We start from the raw sequence: 13,309 nt of genomic DNA on the forward strand, positions 1-13,309 counted from the left end.
CTTGTTTACCGGATCAAAAAACCAGCAATATATTCTAAATCTGCAAAGTTAGGCGAAATCTTTTGCGATAATGTGTAGCTGGGATAAGTACTAAGGCATTTTCTGAATAAGATATGAATATTCACATCATATATCTACTATTTATACTGTGTAGTGATCCGTCAAGATATATTATAATGTTTTATGAATATAACGTTCTTGCACAATACATTTGAAACGAACATGACCAAGGGAGCTGTCTCTTTTAGCTTCATTTGTCCATCGAATACCGAAATGTACCCTTTTATGGTGATGACCCTCATCTCCGCTAGTTTTCAGTTCGAGACTGTGATATTCAAAGCAAACTTTGCATTGGATGGCTCAGCGTAAAAATAACCTTTTTTTTTTTGAAGATTTCGGTATTATTTTACAGCAGATCTTACGGCCTTCCTTGCGTCAGCCCTGTTACATTTAGGTATATGAGGTCCTTACAGGATGCCGATAAAATAGGACGTCCCACAACGGAGCGGTCCAATGATCATCACAAGACGACAGATAGAAATAGCAGGATAATATTTACGCACCGGACAATATATGTATATGGCGAAGTGGCCTAGAGGACTTTCCCAGCAGCTGTGGTATATAAGTTAACTAGCTGTTGACTGCGGCTTCACCTGCGTAAATTTTCCACGGGCACAATTAGTTATCCCTATGTACCCTGTGTACTTCTTCAGACTTCAAACTACATGTATACAACATTTCAAGAAGATTAGTTGAGTAGATAGAGCGTGAATAGGTAACAAACAAACTTACTTTCCCATTTATAATATTAGTTAAGATAAATAAAAGTAGGTAAAATATAACCACTAAAATAACTTCACTGACGTAAATAAAGACAAACAACATATTAAAACAGTTTATTAATTTCGTAACAAATAACAAAAACGCTTTATAAAAAACAATATTGCACTTTAATCAGCCACGTTCAACGAATCGGCTAAAAATAAATAACAATTCATCAAATCAATAAAAAAATGATAGCTTATTAAATAAGAAATCGCACTTTTTTCCATAAGGAAAAATAAATATTATTATGTATCCATGGTACAGTAAGATTATCTCTTTTTTTAACGAAATTTCCTTCATTCTTTCCTACTGGCCAACCTAATGAGAAATAGGCGTATACATTTAAAATTCACAGATTAAACCGTATTATCTTACCTATTACTTACTACTATAACAACTATATTTACAATGTTTTCTAGGCACCAATTGAAAATTACGCATTTTTCTTCTCTGAATTCTCTGACGATTTCTTTTCGGAAGCGTTGTCGGATTTGGCCTGTGCTTTCGTCATCCGCTTCGGGTGAGAATGATAGTTCTTAGGTAGCGATGGGGGCTTTTGCCTTCCAACAGGAGGACTGTAGTGTGATGGCACTGTGTATTCTACTTCTGGATTCTGCTCTTGACTATTTTGACTGTATGGAAGCGAATGCGAATTTACATACGACACATTCTCGCTACTTGGATTCTTGAAAACCGTCTGAGGTACCATTACTGTATATTGTGACTGATATTTAGATGCAAATGGGGAAGGAGTTACATAGCTGACAGTTTGCCTTGACGCTGATTTTCCTGACTGTTTGTAACTGTATGGCAAAACTGTAGCAATAGTATGGTCTTTGCTCGGATAATTTTCTGTTAATACCAAATTGTGATTTTGACTGTCGCCAGTGCCTTGGTTCTGGTAGTAATATGATTGTGCATCGGCCTGAGAGCTGTAGTGACGTGGAATGTGTCCAGATTGCGATGGATACACAGCAATAGTCTCTTGATGTGCACTTTGTTTTGGAAGTCCATACTCCGGAGGAGAACTGGTATATCCGACTGGTAAACTCAGTCTTGTAGGACCTGCATAATCAAGTGCAGGTTGTTCTGAAGTATACACGGCATTTTCTGGTTTTGGTGTCGCATATTCTTGTACTAATTGTGCAGATTCATATTGAGGTGATGGAGATTGAGCTGCATGTTGTACTTCACCTTGAGTCTCAGGTGCTGCGTACTGTAGAGATGAAGCCACTGGAGTTGCGCGTGCTTCTTGTTGTGGTACATATTCAATTTGACTTGCCGTGTCTTGAGAATGCACTTGCTGAACTACTATTTGCTCAGGTTGGTGATTTTCTGCTTGTTGTGGTTGAACGTAATATGCCTGTTGACTTGCTGTATTAGGTACGTATTGATAAGTGTATTGGTATTGTTGATTAGGTTGCTGGTATGTTGTTTGAGCCGCTGTAATGTAGTGTTGAGGACTGCTGTAACTTAAAGGGTATTTGGCCATCACTGGTTTCACGGCGGAATACTGTACTCCTGAGTAATCAGATTGAGTGTATGATGGATGGATGTAAGGAGAAGCATAATGTTGTGGTTCATATTGTGTCACAGGAGTAGACACTGCATCTGAGAGAAGAGGACTTTGGTAAGCAGTTACCTGTGGTGCATATGAATAGCCGATTTTCTTGAAATAGTTGTTGACTAATTCTTGAAGATTGACGTGATTCAAATATTGGGACAATGGATAATTTTGTGGCAGATTAGCATACAATTCTGCTGTTGGATTTTTAAGATACGAACTAGGTATTCTCAACACTAATACTGGTACTACTTTCTGTTGCGCTGGAGATCCTGATGAACGCAAATGATCCTGTGATAATCCTGCACTTTGGAACTGTGGGTACTTCAGCAGTTGTGATGGATCCACGAAATAATTTGGCATCACCATTGGGAATTGCCCACTGAGGCCAGATAGCTGCTCACCATTATAGGTAGTATATAATGTAGTTGGTGTTGATGTGTGAGATGATTGTTGATGATTTTGAGGCGTATACGGAGGTGGAGTCACTAGTCCTTTGATGGATTCATAATTGAGTCTCTGTTCAGTTGGTTTATTATAATTATATGCTTGTGGTTCGTCTTGCATTTCAACGAGCTCAAACGCTTTCGATGGTTGAATTTCAATATCTGTGGATGATTTTGTGTTAAAACCTGACCCAAAAGAATTTTGTGATTGGTAATGATTGGAACGTGCTGGCGGAATGTCTTCTTGCGAATAAGGATAGATCATAAATTTGCCTTTTTCTTGGCTTGGTCGACCTAAATATGTATAACTGTATCCGCTGTTAGTTTTATATCCATAACCGAGATTGGCATCGATAGTTCTCTTCCCATTTTTCTGTTTAGTTTCTGTATCATTGACTATTTCTATGGCAATAACAGCTGGGAACGGTGGCTTTATTGCAGGTGTATTTTCCGTCTTATTCTTTACTTCATTATCTTTCTTTGTTTCTGATAATACATCTGATTTGATACCAAATTTAGCCTCGACTTCTCTCAAAAATTTTCTTTCTTCGTCTGTTAAACTGGCATTGGAGTTTTTGTTTCTTGTTTCTGGATTGTATTTTTTTGGTTCAGGCTCAGCAAGCGTTCTTGACAGCACTGCACAAATGAATATCTGGAATCGAAAATAAAACGAATTAGAATTTGTTGTACAATTTCATTAACTTCATACCTGTAGATAGATCGGTGACATTTTGATACTTTTGCACATACAGGATAAAATAAAAAAATCGAGAGATAGAAAGGTTATCTTATGCTATCCTAGTTTATAAAATGAAAACTGAAGGAGCAATACTAACACTATATACCTAGAACATTACAATTCGAATTACATCAAAAGCGATATTATAACAATGTGGTCTATTAATCAAATAAAATATCAAAAGAATCTGAGACAAATTATCATAATTACTCATCAAGATCCACGAGGCAGTGAGTAAGAAAATTTTAATCGCCGTTTACAAAATAGATGTGATTGATATTCTAAGTTTATCACCAAATCTATTACGAGTATTATGAGCGATTACATCTCACGCGGCTCAGCAATTTATAGCTCATTTAACATCGCGTGATTGTTCTCACCAATTACTATACTTCACTCTCTATTCTACTCCACAATTAGGTAACTTGGATTCCTAGTCGACATCACAATATTCTATACCGACAAAGTAACACTCAATATAGTAAAGCAATATTTTCTATAAGTTCAAGTTAATATTTCATCCTTTCGTTCTAGAAAAGGAAATGCCTACTTAAAAATACTTGAATAGTATGTATTAATGATATTGTGATAACTTATTTATCTGCTACATAATATTTTATATATCATTAATAATCCAATATTTTAAGTAATTTAAATAAGAAATTCATATTAATATAAATTAAATTAAGCGTTTGTTTCCATTAAGCTTCAGGGCCCAGGGTTTACCTCTTTCATATTAGATATAACAGTAATTTTATGACTGGCCTTTGCTGGGTATCAATCCTCTTCAGGAATACTATTGTTGAACAACAGTCATCATTGTGTTTTACTCTTTTGTAGACCCGTAAAATAATCTCAACTAACAGTTGCCCACAGTTACACCCGCGGTAGCCTGTGTGACCTCGTAAGTATATCAAATGATATTAAAATATATATTTACAAAATTATATTCCAACTTTCATCAAATCAGCCCAACAGTTTAGCCGTAAAAGCATGACAGACAGACGCATTTGTAATATTAAGTTTGGATATTGTAAAAACATAGCTTTATTTCTACGCGTTCTGTTATCTGTACAAGTATTAAGACACAGTCTCCAAGTTAGCTCATTACTAGTCATAGGTGAACGTGTGTTGGAATATTGAGCTATCACTGTTTCCTTATTGCTCACTGGGTCATTAAGCTTCGAAGATGAACATAAATCGACAGTCAATTCTCACTTTAATTGGACACTTAAGTCGCGTATTTATAGTTTTAACATTTCTTTCATTACTTGTAAATTAGATAATTTCCTTCCATCTCTTTTCCACACATATTGCCATCCTGTCTTGTGTTATCCCATGGTTTCTTGTATCTTCGTACGTTTTCGGTTACATCCGGGGCTGTGAAGCCGAAATTGTGAATTTCGAGGATACAGTTGTGATTTTAGGTCGCCTGCCTGATATATTTATTTGGGAATATTATTGTTGCCTATCATCTGCCCAGGCTAATAGCTATTAGTCGATAGGCGTTGCCCCTGTATTTTTCCAGGCTGTTCTTGTCTATAATTTCCTCTGTCTATGCTTTGTAATCATATGTGTGTGTTTATTAATATTTTCATTTAAAGTTTAAATAATAAACTTCGCAAAAATAATGTGGAATGCCAAAAATTAACGAGAGTCTGTTGTACACATACATATCAAAGAAATTTCAATATGTGACAAAAACTTACTATAAACAGAAGGGCCGTTGACAAAATTATTTCTATTTTGTATCGCCAAATGAAAAAAAGAACTTAAAATATCGCAACAAGATAATAGCTATTTCAAACAAGCCTACAAAATGCATATTACACAATGTTACATTTACCTGATGAGCCTGCAACCGAGATGACACATCTAGGTCGAGTTTACACCTGGTTATTACCAGGAGCTATTATGTAGATATGTTAGTTTTATGAAAAAAAATTCAAGTAAGGCTTTATAAAAAAAAAATGTTAAAATTATTATTGTTATTGATATTATTCACTAATAAAAACTTAAGAAAATTGCGAGTAGTGTGAGCAAAGCCTTAAATTTCATTCGCACGAGGAATACAAATACTCAAGCCGTTGCTAGATGCTTTTAAAACGCTGTTGACATACATTTCATTTGATATAATTAGGACAAAACGCTGACGTAGGAAACATAAACATACACATATGTTCCATTACAATTACAACGTCTTTATAACGCGCGTTGAAAAAGCGGTCGTGCGAACGGGGCCTTAATGACGCAACGACAATTTTCTCAGCTATGCAACCGACAAGCGACCCGCGGTGACCGCTTTCCACGGCCTCACGTTACATACACGCTCATAAATTATAACTCATCTGGCTAATTACGTCTTTAATGTTCATTTTAATTTGAAAAAATTGCGCTCGAGTTCAAAGTTTACGAAGGAAATAAAAAAATATTCATATTATCTTTTTTAAGAGTTCAGAAACATTTTTTGAAATAGACATTTTTTGCATAGACACGAGACTACATAATTTTTCACACTGTTTTCCGCTTGCTGATAAAGTATCTGATAGTTTATATGTGACATATCGAACAGATAGCGTTAAAAATTGTGTTTCATAAAGTGGTATAGGGCTAACTGGGTTAACAAATCATGCAAACTATAGATCTGTCAAATCTGTCATCTGTCAAAGTACCAACAATATTCTTATATAGTTTTTTCTTTATAACATAAGTATTATGGTGATAAATACGACTCATCTCTGCAATTATTATTCTCAACAATAAAAAAAAAAGAATAATGAAAGAATTATATCCTCCTTGCAACAGTATTTGGACAGTTTGATATGCTTTCGACTGTACTTATATAGTGTGTGACTGTACTTACATTTGATTTTTTTTATTGGTAAAGACCATACAAAATTCCGGTAGTTTTTAAGTTTATCCCGAGCAGACAGACGCGGCAGAGAACTTTGTTTTATAATGAGTGGTGACAGTGATATTCATAAGTTATGTTTTTGATGTCAGTTCACGTGTTTAAATGGTGAAATGCCCCAGAGTTCACTGAGGTTATCTGAAAGAGACGCAAGCGCATAACTAGTAGGTTTTACGTATACAGGTCACATTACTTGTTATTTTTGTACGGTGCTCAAATTATAATTGTTTAGTAAATATTTTCTACTGGGCCGATTGTTATCTTATTTGGTACACGGGTAGAATAACAATATAGGGTACTTTTATCCGGGGTTGTATTCGGGGCTGTGAACCGCGAAGCCCAATATCAGCGTCGTCTTTAGATAATTTCTGATGACATCTATACTATTATTATAAAGAGTTTTGTGAGTTTGCATGTTTGATGCGGGTAATCTCCGAAACTACTGAACTTATTTCAAAAATTCTTTTACCATTAGAAAGGTACATTTTCAAAGATTGCTATAGGCTATATTTTATCGCCAAATTCACACGGGAGCGAAGCCCCGGGCAACATCTAGCAAAATGAATAATAAATAAATTTTTAGTGACATCATTACAATCGCAGGATCGCCGAAGGCACGAGATGAAAGTGAGAGTCCATGTCCGGAGAAAGCAAAGGGTCAGGAACACACGGCAGGTTACAGACAGACAGACTTCCTTGTTCCCGCCGTTTATCGATATGCTTCCATCGGAATTGTTGTATAATGGTTTATTACTTGAAATATAAATCCAATACAGTTTCACTGTGGACAGGTTGAATTTTGATATTTTTATTTTCTCTGATATTATCATCAAACAGTTTGCCGAACTTTAGCGGATTCTGTACACATTGCTGATTTTTCATTGCAGTAAATAGAGCACTCATAACTAAGCAATGTTCACGCATTTGCGTCGGCATGTGTCTGAGTTCCGCGACAGTGTGAAGCTGACATTAAATATGTAACGCCCAGTTATAACGCAGGGAAGCTCGGGGTCAGCATAAAAAATTAACTGCTAGCTGTTATTATACAACTGGTCTTGACTAATAAAGTGAATATTATGTAGATAAAAGATACACCATAGATAAAAGAAAAATATGTATGCACTATGGTATGAAAGAAAAATATGTATGCGCTATGGTATGCACTATGCTTCTAGTTCATCATCTTCATTTTTTTTATACCTAAATTTTACACAGACAAAATGTATACTTAATAATGAAAAGAAAGAAGAACGTTATTGAAAGCAATAGAGACAAGAAGGGGAAAGATGTTTGGTCACCTTATACGACACGACAACTTTATGAAATGTCTGATTGAAGGAAAAATCGAAGCAAGAAGAGGAAAAGGAAAGCCAAGAAGGACATTCCTAGATGAAATAAAAGAGAAGACAGAGGTCGTGTCGTATAGGGAGATGAAATCGATGGCTGAGAACAGAATTAGATGAAAAATGCTCCACCGACAAGAACAAAGTTCTTAAATTAATTGATGATTGATGAATAAAATTTTATTCAATCTTAAGCATAACCTAAACTGTTCCATTATGAAGATTTATGGTATTAATAGTAATATTTGTTGTTCACAGCACTCCTTAAGCAAGTTAGAGTAGTAACTTTAAAAAAAAAAGAAATAAAAAAATACGCGGGTAAACATCTCCAGTATATAATCTCAATGCGGTAACCTACAAACCCACTTGCAGTTATGTCATGTCGCGATTAGGAGATGTTTCGATCTGGGCTCATGGCATTGTGAACAATCATTATGACTGTCAGAATTACCACAGACTTTGAAGAGTCAAATTGTGTGTTTGTATTGTATTTGTGGGCAATCTTCTTTTATACAATTACTGTTATTAAAGCTACTATTTAATAGGTTCCATATTTTTTTTATTGGAAGATAAATTAGAAATACTTACGCTTGTTCTACAGCAAAAAATGTTTTTTTTTTTTCTATCAATATGTAACGATCAGCATCAGATTTATATTTATTTCTAAAATATAAAGTACGTTGTAAATATGTGGCTACATTCCTAACATTTTTTTAACTGCCTTGCTAAATAGCCGACTTGATATCGACAGGGATAATATGCGTACCAATGGTTTGATAACTAAAGATACCAACGACCGTGCGGAGGAAACAAAATATAGGAAAGCGGACACTGGGTTGCGATGCTCAACATCTGAGGAAGAAACCGGGACAGCTGAGGAAGAAACGGGAGTTCTGGTGATTAACTCATTAACCAAGTCCTATTTCCTTTGAAGATTTTCAAGTATGCAGTATTCGTATGTCAAAGGTACCAATAGGTCAAAGGTAGCCATATTACTGAATAAATAAATTATTTTCCCAGAAATTACTCAATCTTATTGATAGCATAAATGTTTATGCTATTAAAATTTAATAACCGGTTACAGTCGATGCGTTGCTAAATTTATAAAATTATCTTTATGAATATTCTATGACCTGTGTGTTTATGACCGAAGATGTAATGCACATTAATAGCCAAATACAGACTTATGTAACAACATGGTGGAAAGTAAATGAGTTTCGGTATAGATCATTCGATTTCCAGTTAATTAAACTAATAAGAATATATCACACAATTTGTATATAACAGTGTTGACTCATTGTATTAGTATTTGTACAAATTAGTTCGATTTCTTTGGCTAAATGAAGATAAGTTTATGTTACTATGATCCATGCTATTTGCTATTTACTTTACGACGCAGATTGTAATAGTTAATCAAGGGATAAGGCTATAAACTATAGATTCTTATTATAGGATTGATATCCTATGCGAAAAATCTCTAGCTTAGCCCTTTCCAATATTGATTTAAATTTCAATTCCTTTCAATAGTGATCTATTGAATCTCCATTCCACCAATAAGCCCGCCGTACTGCTAAATGCAGCCTTCGAGTTTCGCAACTCTTGGCTCTGTCTATCCCGTAAGGAATCAAGACATTGTATTCCTTGAATCTATGTACAAATAATTGCCTATACCTATGGTAAATAGACTTGATAATATGCCCTCGCTCCTATTCGTAATCCTATTCGTAATTCAACGGATAAACGAGTGATACTTTTTCCACCCAGTTTCTGTTTTATCTGGTAAGAGAAAGAGATGACAGTATCAGACTTCTTCTTTATTTTTATTTTATTTTATAATTAAACAAAATGTGAAATGTCGACGGCTTCTCATCGTTTCTCTTTTTTAGATAAATATCTTGCATTGCCGACTTTTTTGTTCTAGCGCAAAAAAAGATACCTAAACACTTTTCTGAGGACGGCAACTTTCGTTTTATATGATTTAGTAATTGAGATTCTATATTGAGAAAGTTAATAGATGCGACGAACTTTCTTATCAAATGTACGTTTCATGATAAATAGAATTAAACATAGAAATAAATAAATAATAAATACTATAAATTGGTCGCTTATTGACATACCAACCTAGATACGAAAATAGAACCAGAGATGTTATTTGTAAATGAATAAGAAACTTGGATTACAAGGGCGTTCACGCGAACGAAGCCGCTGACGAAACCTAATATTGATTAAAGTTGAACACCAGTCATTTTAACGTTGATTTAAATCTGCATGCCGCATGGCGTACGATGGCGTACTTTACGTTTTTCTGCGCAGGTTAAAATTAACGTCATAATTGGATGGTGCAACCCACCCTCATTATTTTTTGAAGTTTATTCCACTAAAATATATTTGATAACACAATAGTGTTAAGCATTGTCTGCTAATTTACTTTAGTATTATGAGTATCTCTTATCTTAGCAAAAAAATCTAATACATTTGAATAATCATAACACTTATCAATGTGTCTTATCTTATATGTAATAATTCCAGTTTACAACTAGTTTACCTTAACATATATTCATAGATGAGATCATTTTCTGCTCATTTAGATTTAGGAAATGCAATTTTTCAACATAATCATCTCAGCTCGACTAAGAGTCAAATTTGAATGTATGTGTATATGACATCTCATGAACCAAGTCTAGTACAGGTTATATCCAGTTTTATGTACTATTTTAGTAACTATAAAAAGCGTATCGAAATGTTTTGTGAATACAAACTGCGATCAAAATCTAACAAGAGCAAATGCCTAACCTAAAGCAAGTCAAGCATTTGAATAGAATAGTATATATTTTATTCGCCACTAAATTATAAGTAAACAAAAAATTTCGACGACTTTGATTTAATTTACGATGTTTTCATAACATACTTTTGAACATTAATTATATATATATATATATATATATATATATATATATGACATATGCTATGTGTACTTCTTAAATGGAAGTCGATAAAGAAACCATAAATATAATAGGGCGTTAATATTTAGTCTAAAAATCGACGACAAAAAATATTGGTCCTTGAATTTAGTGATCTGGCATGGATAATTAATGATAATGGACAAATCAATCACAAAAAAATTAACATCAAGTCGCAGGTAAACAACTAATCTAAAAAATAGTACGTTTAATTGTTTAATTAAGTCAACACTTCATTCCAACAGTGATTGAAAGCTGACTTATCGCCTATCTCTTCTGTAACAACATTTAAATTACAAAATGATTGCTATTTGTTTTCGATAGCAATCGTGATGACTATCTTCAAAATTTATGGCTTCCGCGATGACGCAAATTTCGTAAGTTTTCAAGCAAGATGTGCATACGTGAGTTTTATATATCAAACGTATGTTTAGTGCTTTAGCATTTAAAATAGGTACATATGGACATATATAGGTATCACTGTAGATAAGTACTTGAAATAATATTAAATATTCACTGAGGTAATTAAAAAAAGATTAACCAGAGATACAGAAATTTCAAATCTAATTAAATATCGAGTTATGTATATTACTATCCCTCCCGATAAGAAAGTTTGGGTGATTGGTTAGTTAGATCATGCTTGAATTGTGGTTATATGTATTTTCTGTTATCAGTTTTGTTTGATAACTTAATATCTTATCTCTCTCATCTGAACAATTCCCGGCTTCTTCTTCAACCATCAGACAGAGAGTCTGAGCCGCGGCTCAACTTTTTTACTCATTCTTGTATACAAAAATAAATCCTTTAAAAAGGTTTCTTGATAAAATCAAATTAACTTCAGTGTATTCATAAAAATCTAAAAACAGGCTTCCTAAATTAATTGGACAACTTTTACAGATTCCAAATTGAAATTCAAAACCGGTTAACATTCATATATGCCATGAGCATTTTGTTTAAAATAAAGCTAAGTTCAAAAAACAGTGTTTTAGTGGCTCCCTCTGAGTGTTAAATTCTGCATAGTACATAACATAATTCCTATTTGTACAAGTTAATAAACATAAAAGGACATTACCAGATTAATCCACCGCATTCTGACGTCGCGGGCCGGCTCTGTCAAAAGAAAACAAGCCTTTAGTCCACTACACAACACAACACAAACACAAACAGCACTACACAAGAAATACCTTATTAAATACCTCAGTAATTCCAATGCCCAACCGTCAAAGTAATGGTTCGGCAAAACACAACGCGGCCATCTTTTATACCTCGGAAATGTAAGAATGCAACTTGACCGAAAGCACTCACACAAATGAAACAGCTGAAGTCCACACGCTGAAGTTGGCTGAGCACTTTCACTGAGCAGTTGGGCAAAAAACGAACTGTCTTATTTTGACAGGGGCCCGATTATTAAGCAATTTAATTACAGATACAAATCTGTATTATAATAAGTACACTTAATCAATTGCCTTCAAAATGTTTCCAAAGTTTAAAGAAAATTCACAATCGGAAAATTATTGATGCATGAATGGTTCAATGAACTTCCTTTATAGTGATTTTGTGTGAAGGATACAGATAGATGAATGATCTTACATTACATGAGAATTGGGCCCCAGGTCGTTGAACTTCGTGTGTATTACTAGTGATTTTGGTGATATCACTCTACTATTATTGGTTTGTTTAGTCATTTTTATGAATTGAACTATCTTTATTTGCATCACGACACAATCGACGTCATATCAATTTCTGAATTTAACTTTATAATAATGTATGAAATAATATTATTATGCTTGACACAAACATGATGATTTTCATATATTCACTGGCCGATTTATAATATATATATATATATATATATATATATATATATATATATATATATATATATATATATATATATTAACAGGTTTACATATTGCGAATATCTTTCATAGTTTATACCAGATTAGATGTTGCCCGGGGCTTCGCTCCCGTGGGAATTTTGAAATATAATATAACCTAATGATCAAAGAGTTTTTCAAATCGGTTCGATAGTTTCGGAGATTACCCGCTTCCAACATACAAACTCACAAACGCGTACCTCTTTATAATAATAGTATAGATAACGTTTACGAATACCCAGCCACAGAACACACAGCATTTGCGTCATAATGACAACTGTCAGTTTCTTCCAACAGTCCCAAAAACCAATCAGCGTTATATTTTCTTCTTTTAAAGCGCATAGTTCACAGACAGATAGTTTCATTACGTTGCTATAGAACTTAATTCGTGGTGCGGACTATTACTATAGGATTCCATCATAGATTAGAGCACAAACTATATCGTGCACCAGTATACGAGCGGGCTGGCGCTTTCAATTTATTTGCATATAAGTAGGCAGCAGTCGATGTTTGAACAGAATTTTGACAAAATCAAAGACAAATATTACTTTAAATTTAAATCAATGTTGGCCAAGTCACAGGTCTGTGTTAATAGACATGTAGGTAAATACATTCATTTTACAACAAACTATTTCTTTATATTC

The 13,309-nt window shown here is 34.0% G+C and overlaps 1 protein-coding gene across 2 annotated transcripts; it reads right to left on the reverse strand.

The window, feature by feature from the left end:
- Positions 1 to 881: 881 nt before the first annotated feature.
- LOC128674292 (uncharacterized protein) lies at positions 882 to 12,071 on the reverse strand. Of its 2 annotated transcripts, none has more exons than XM_053752778.1 (3): positions 11,973 to 12,071; positions 11,861 to 11,898; positions 882 to 3,487 (listed from the first exon to the last, which is right to left on the reverse strand). In XM_053752778.1, the coding sequence occupies exons 2-3, from the start codon at positions 11,876 to 11,878 to the stop codon at positions 1,259 to 1,261; spliced, it is 2,247 nt and encodes a 748-aa protein (XP_053608753.1). In that variant the 5' UTR covers positions 11,879 to 11,898; positions 11,973 to 12,071; the 3' UTR covers positions 882 to 1,258. The 2 variants fall into 2 exon arrangements, with proteins under 2 accessions (XP_053608753.1, XP_053608754.1); XM_053752779.1 differs by having other exon boundaries at positions 11,985 to 12,060.
- Positions 12,072 to 13,309: the final 1,238 nt, after the last annotated feature.

The sequence above is a fragment of the Plodia interpunctella genome, chromosome 12 (genome assembly GCF_027563975.2).
Source record: "Plodia interpunctella isolate USDA-ARS_2022_Savannah chromosome 12, ilPloInte3.2, whole genome shotgun sequence".
Lineage (NCBI taxonomy): Eukaryota > Metazoa > Arthropoda > Insecta > Lepidoptera > Pyralidae > Plodia > Plodia interpunctella.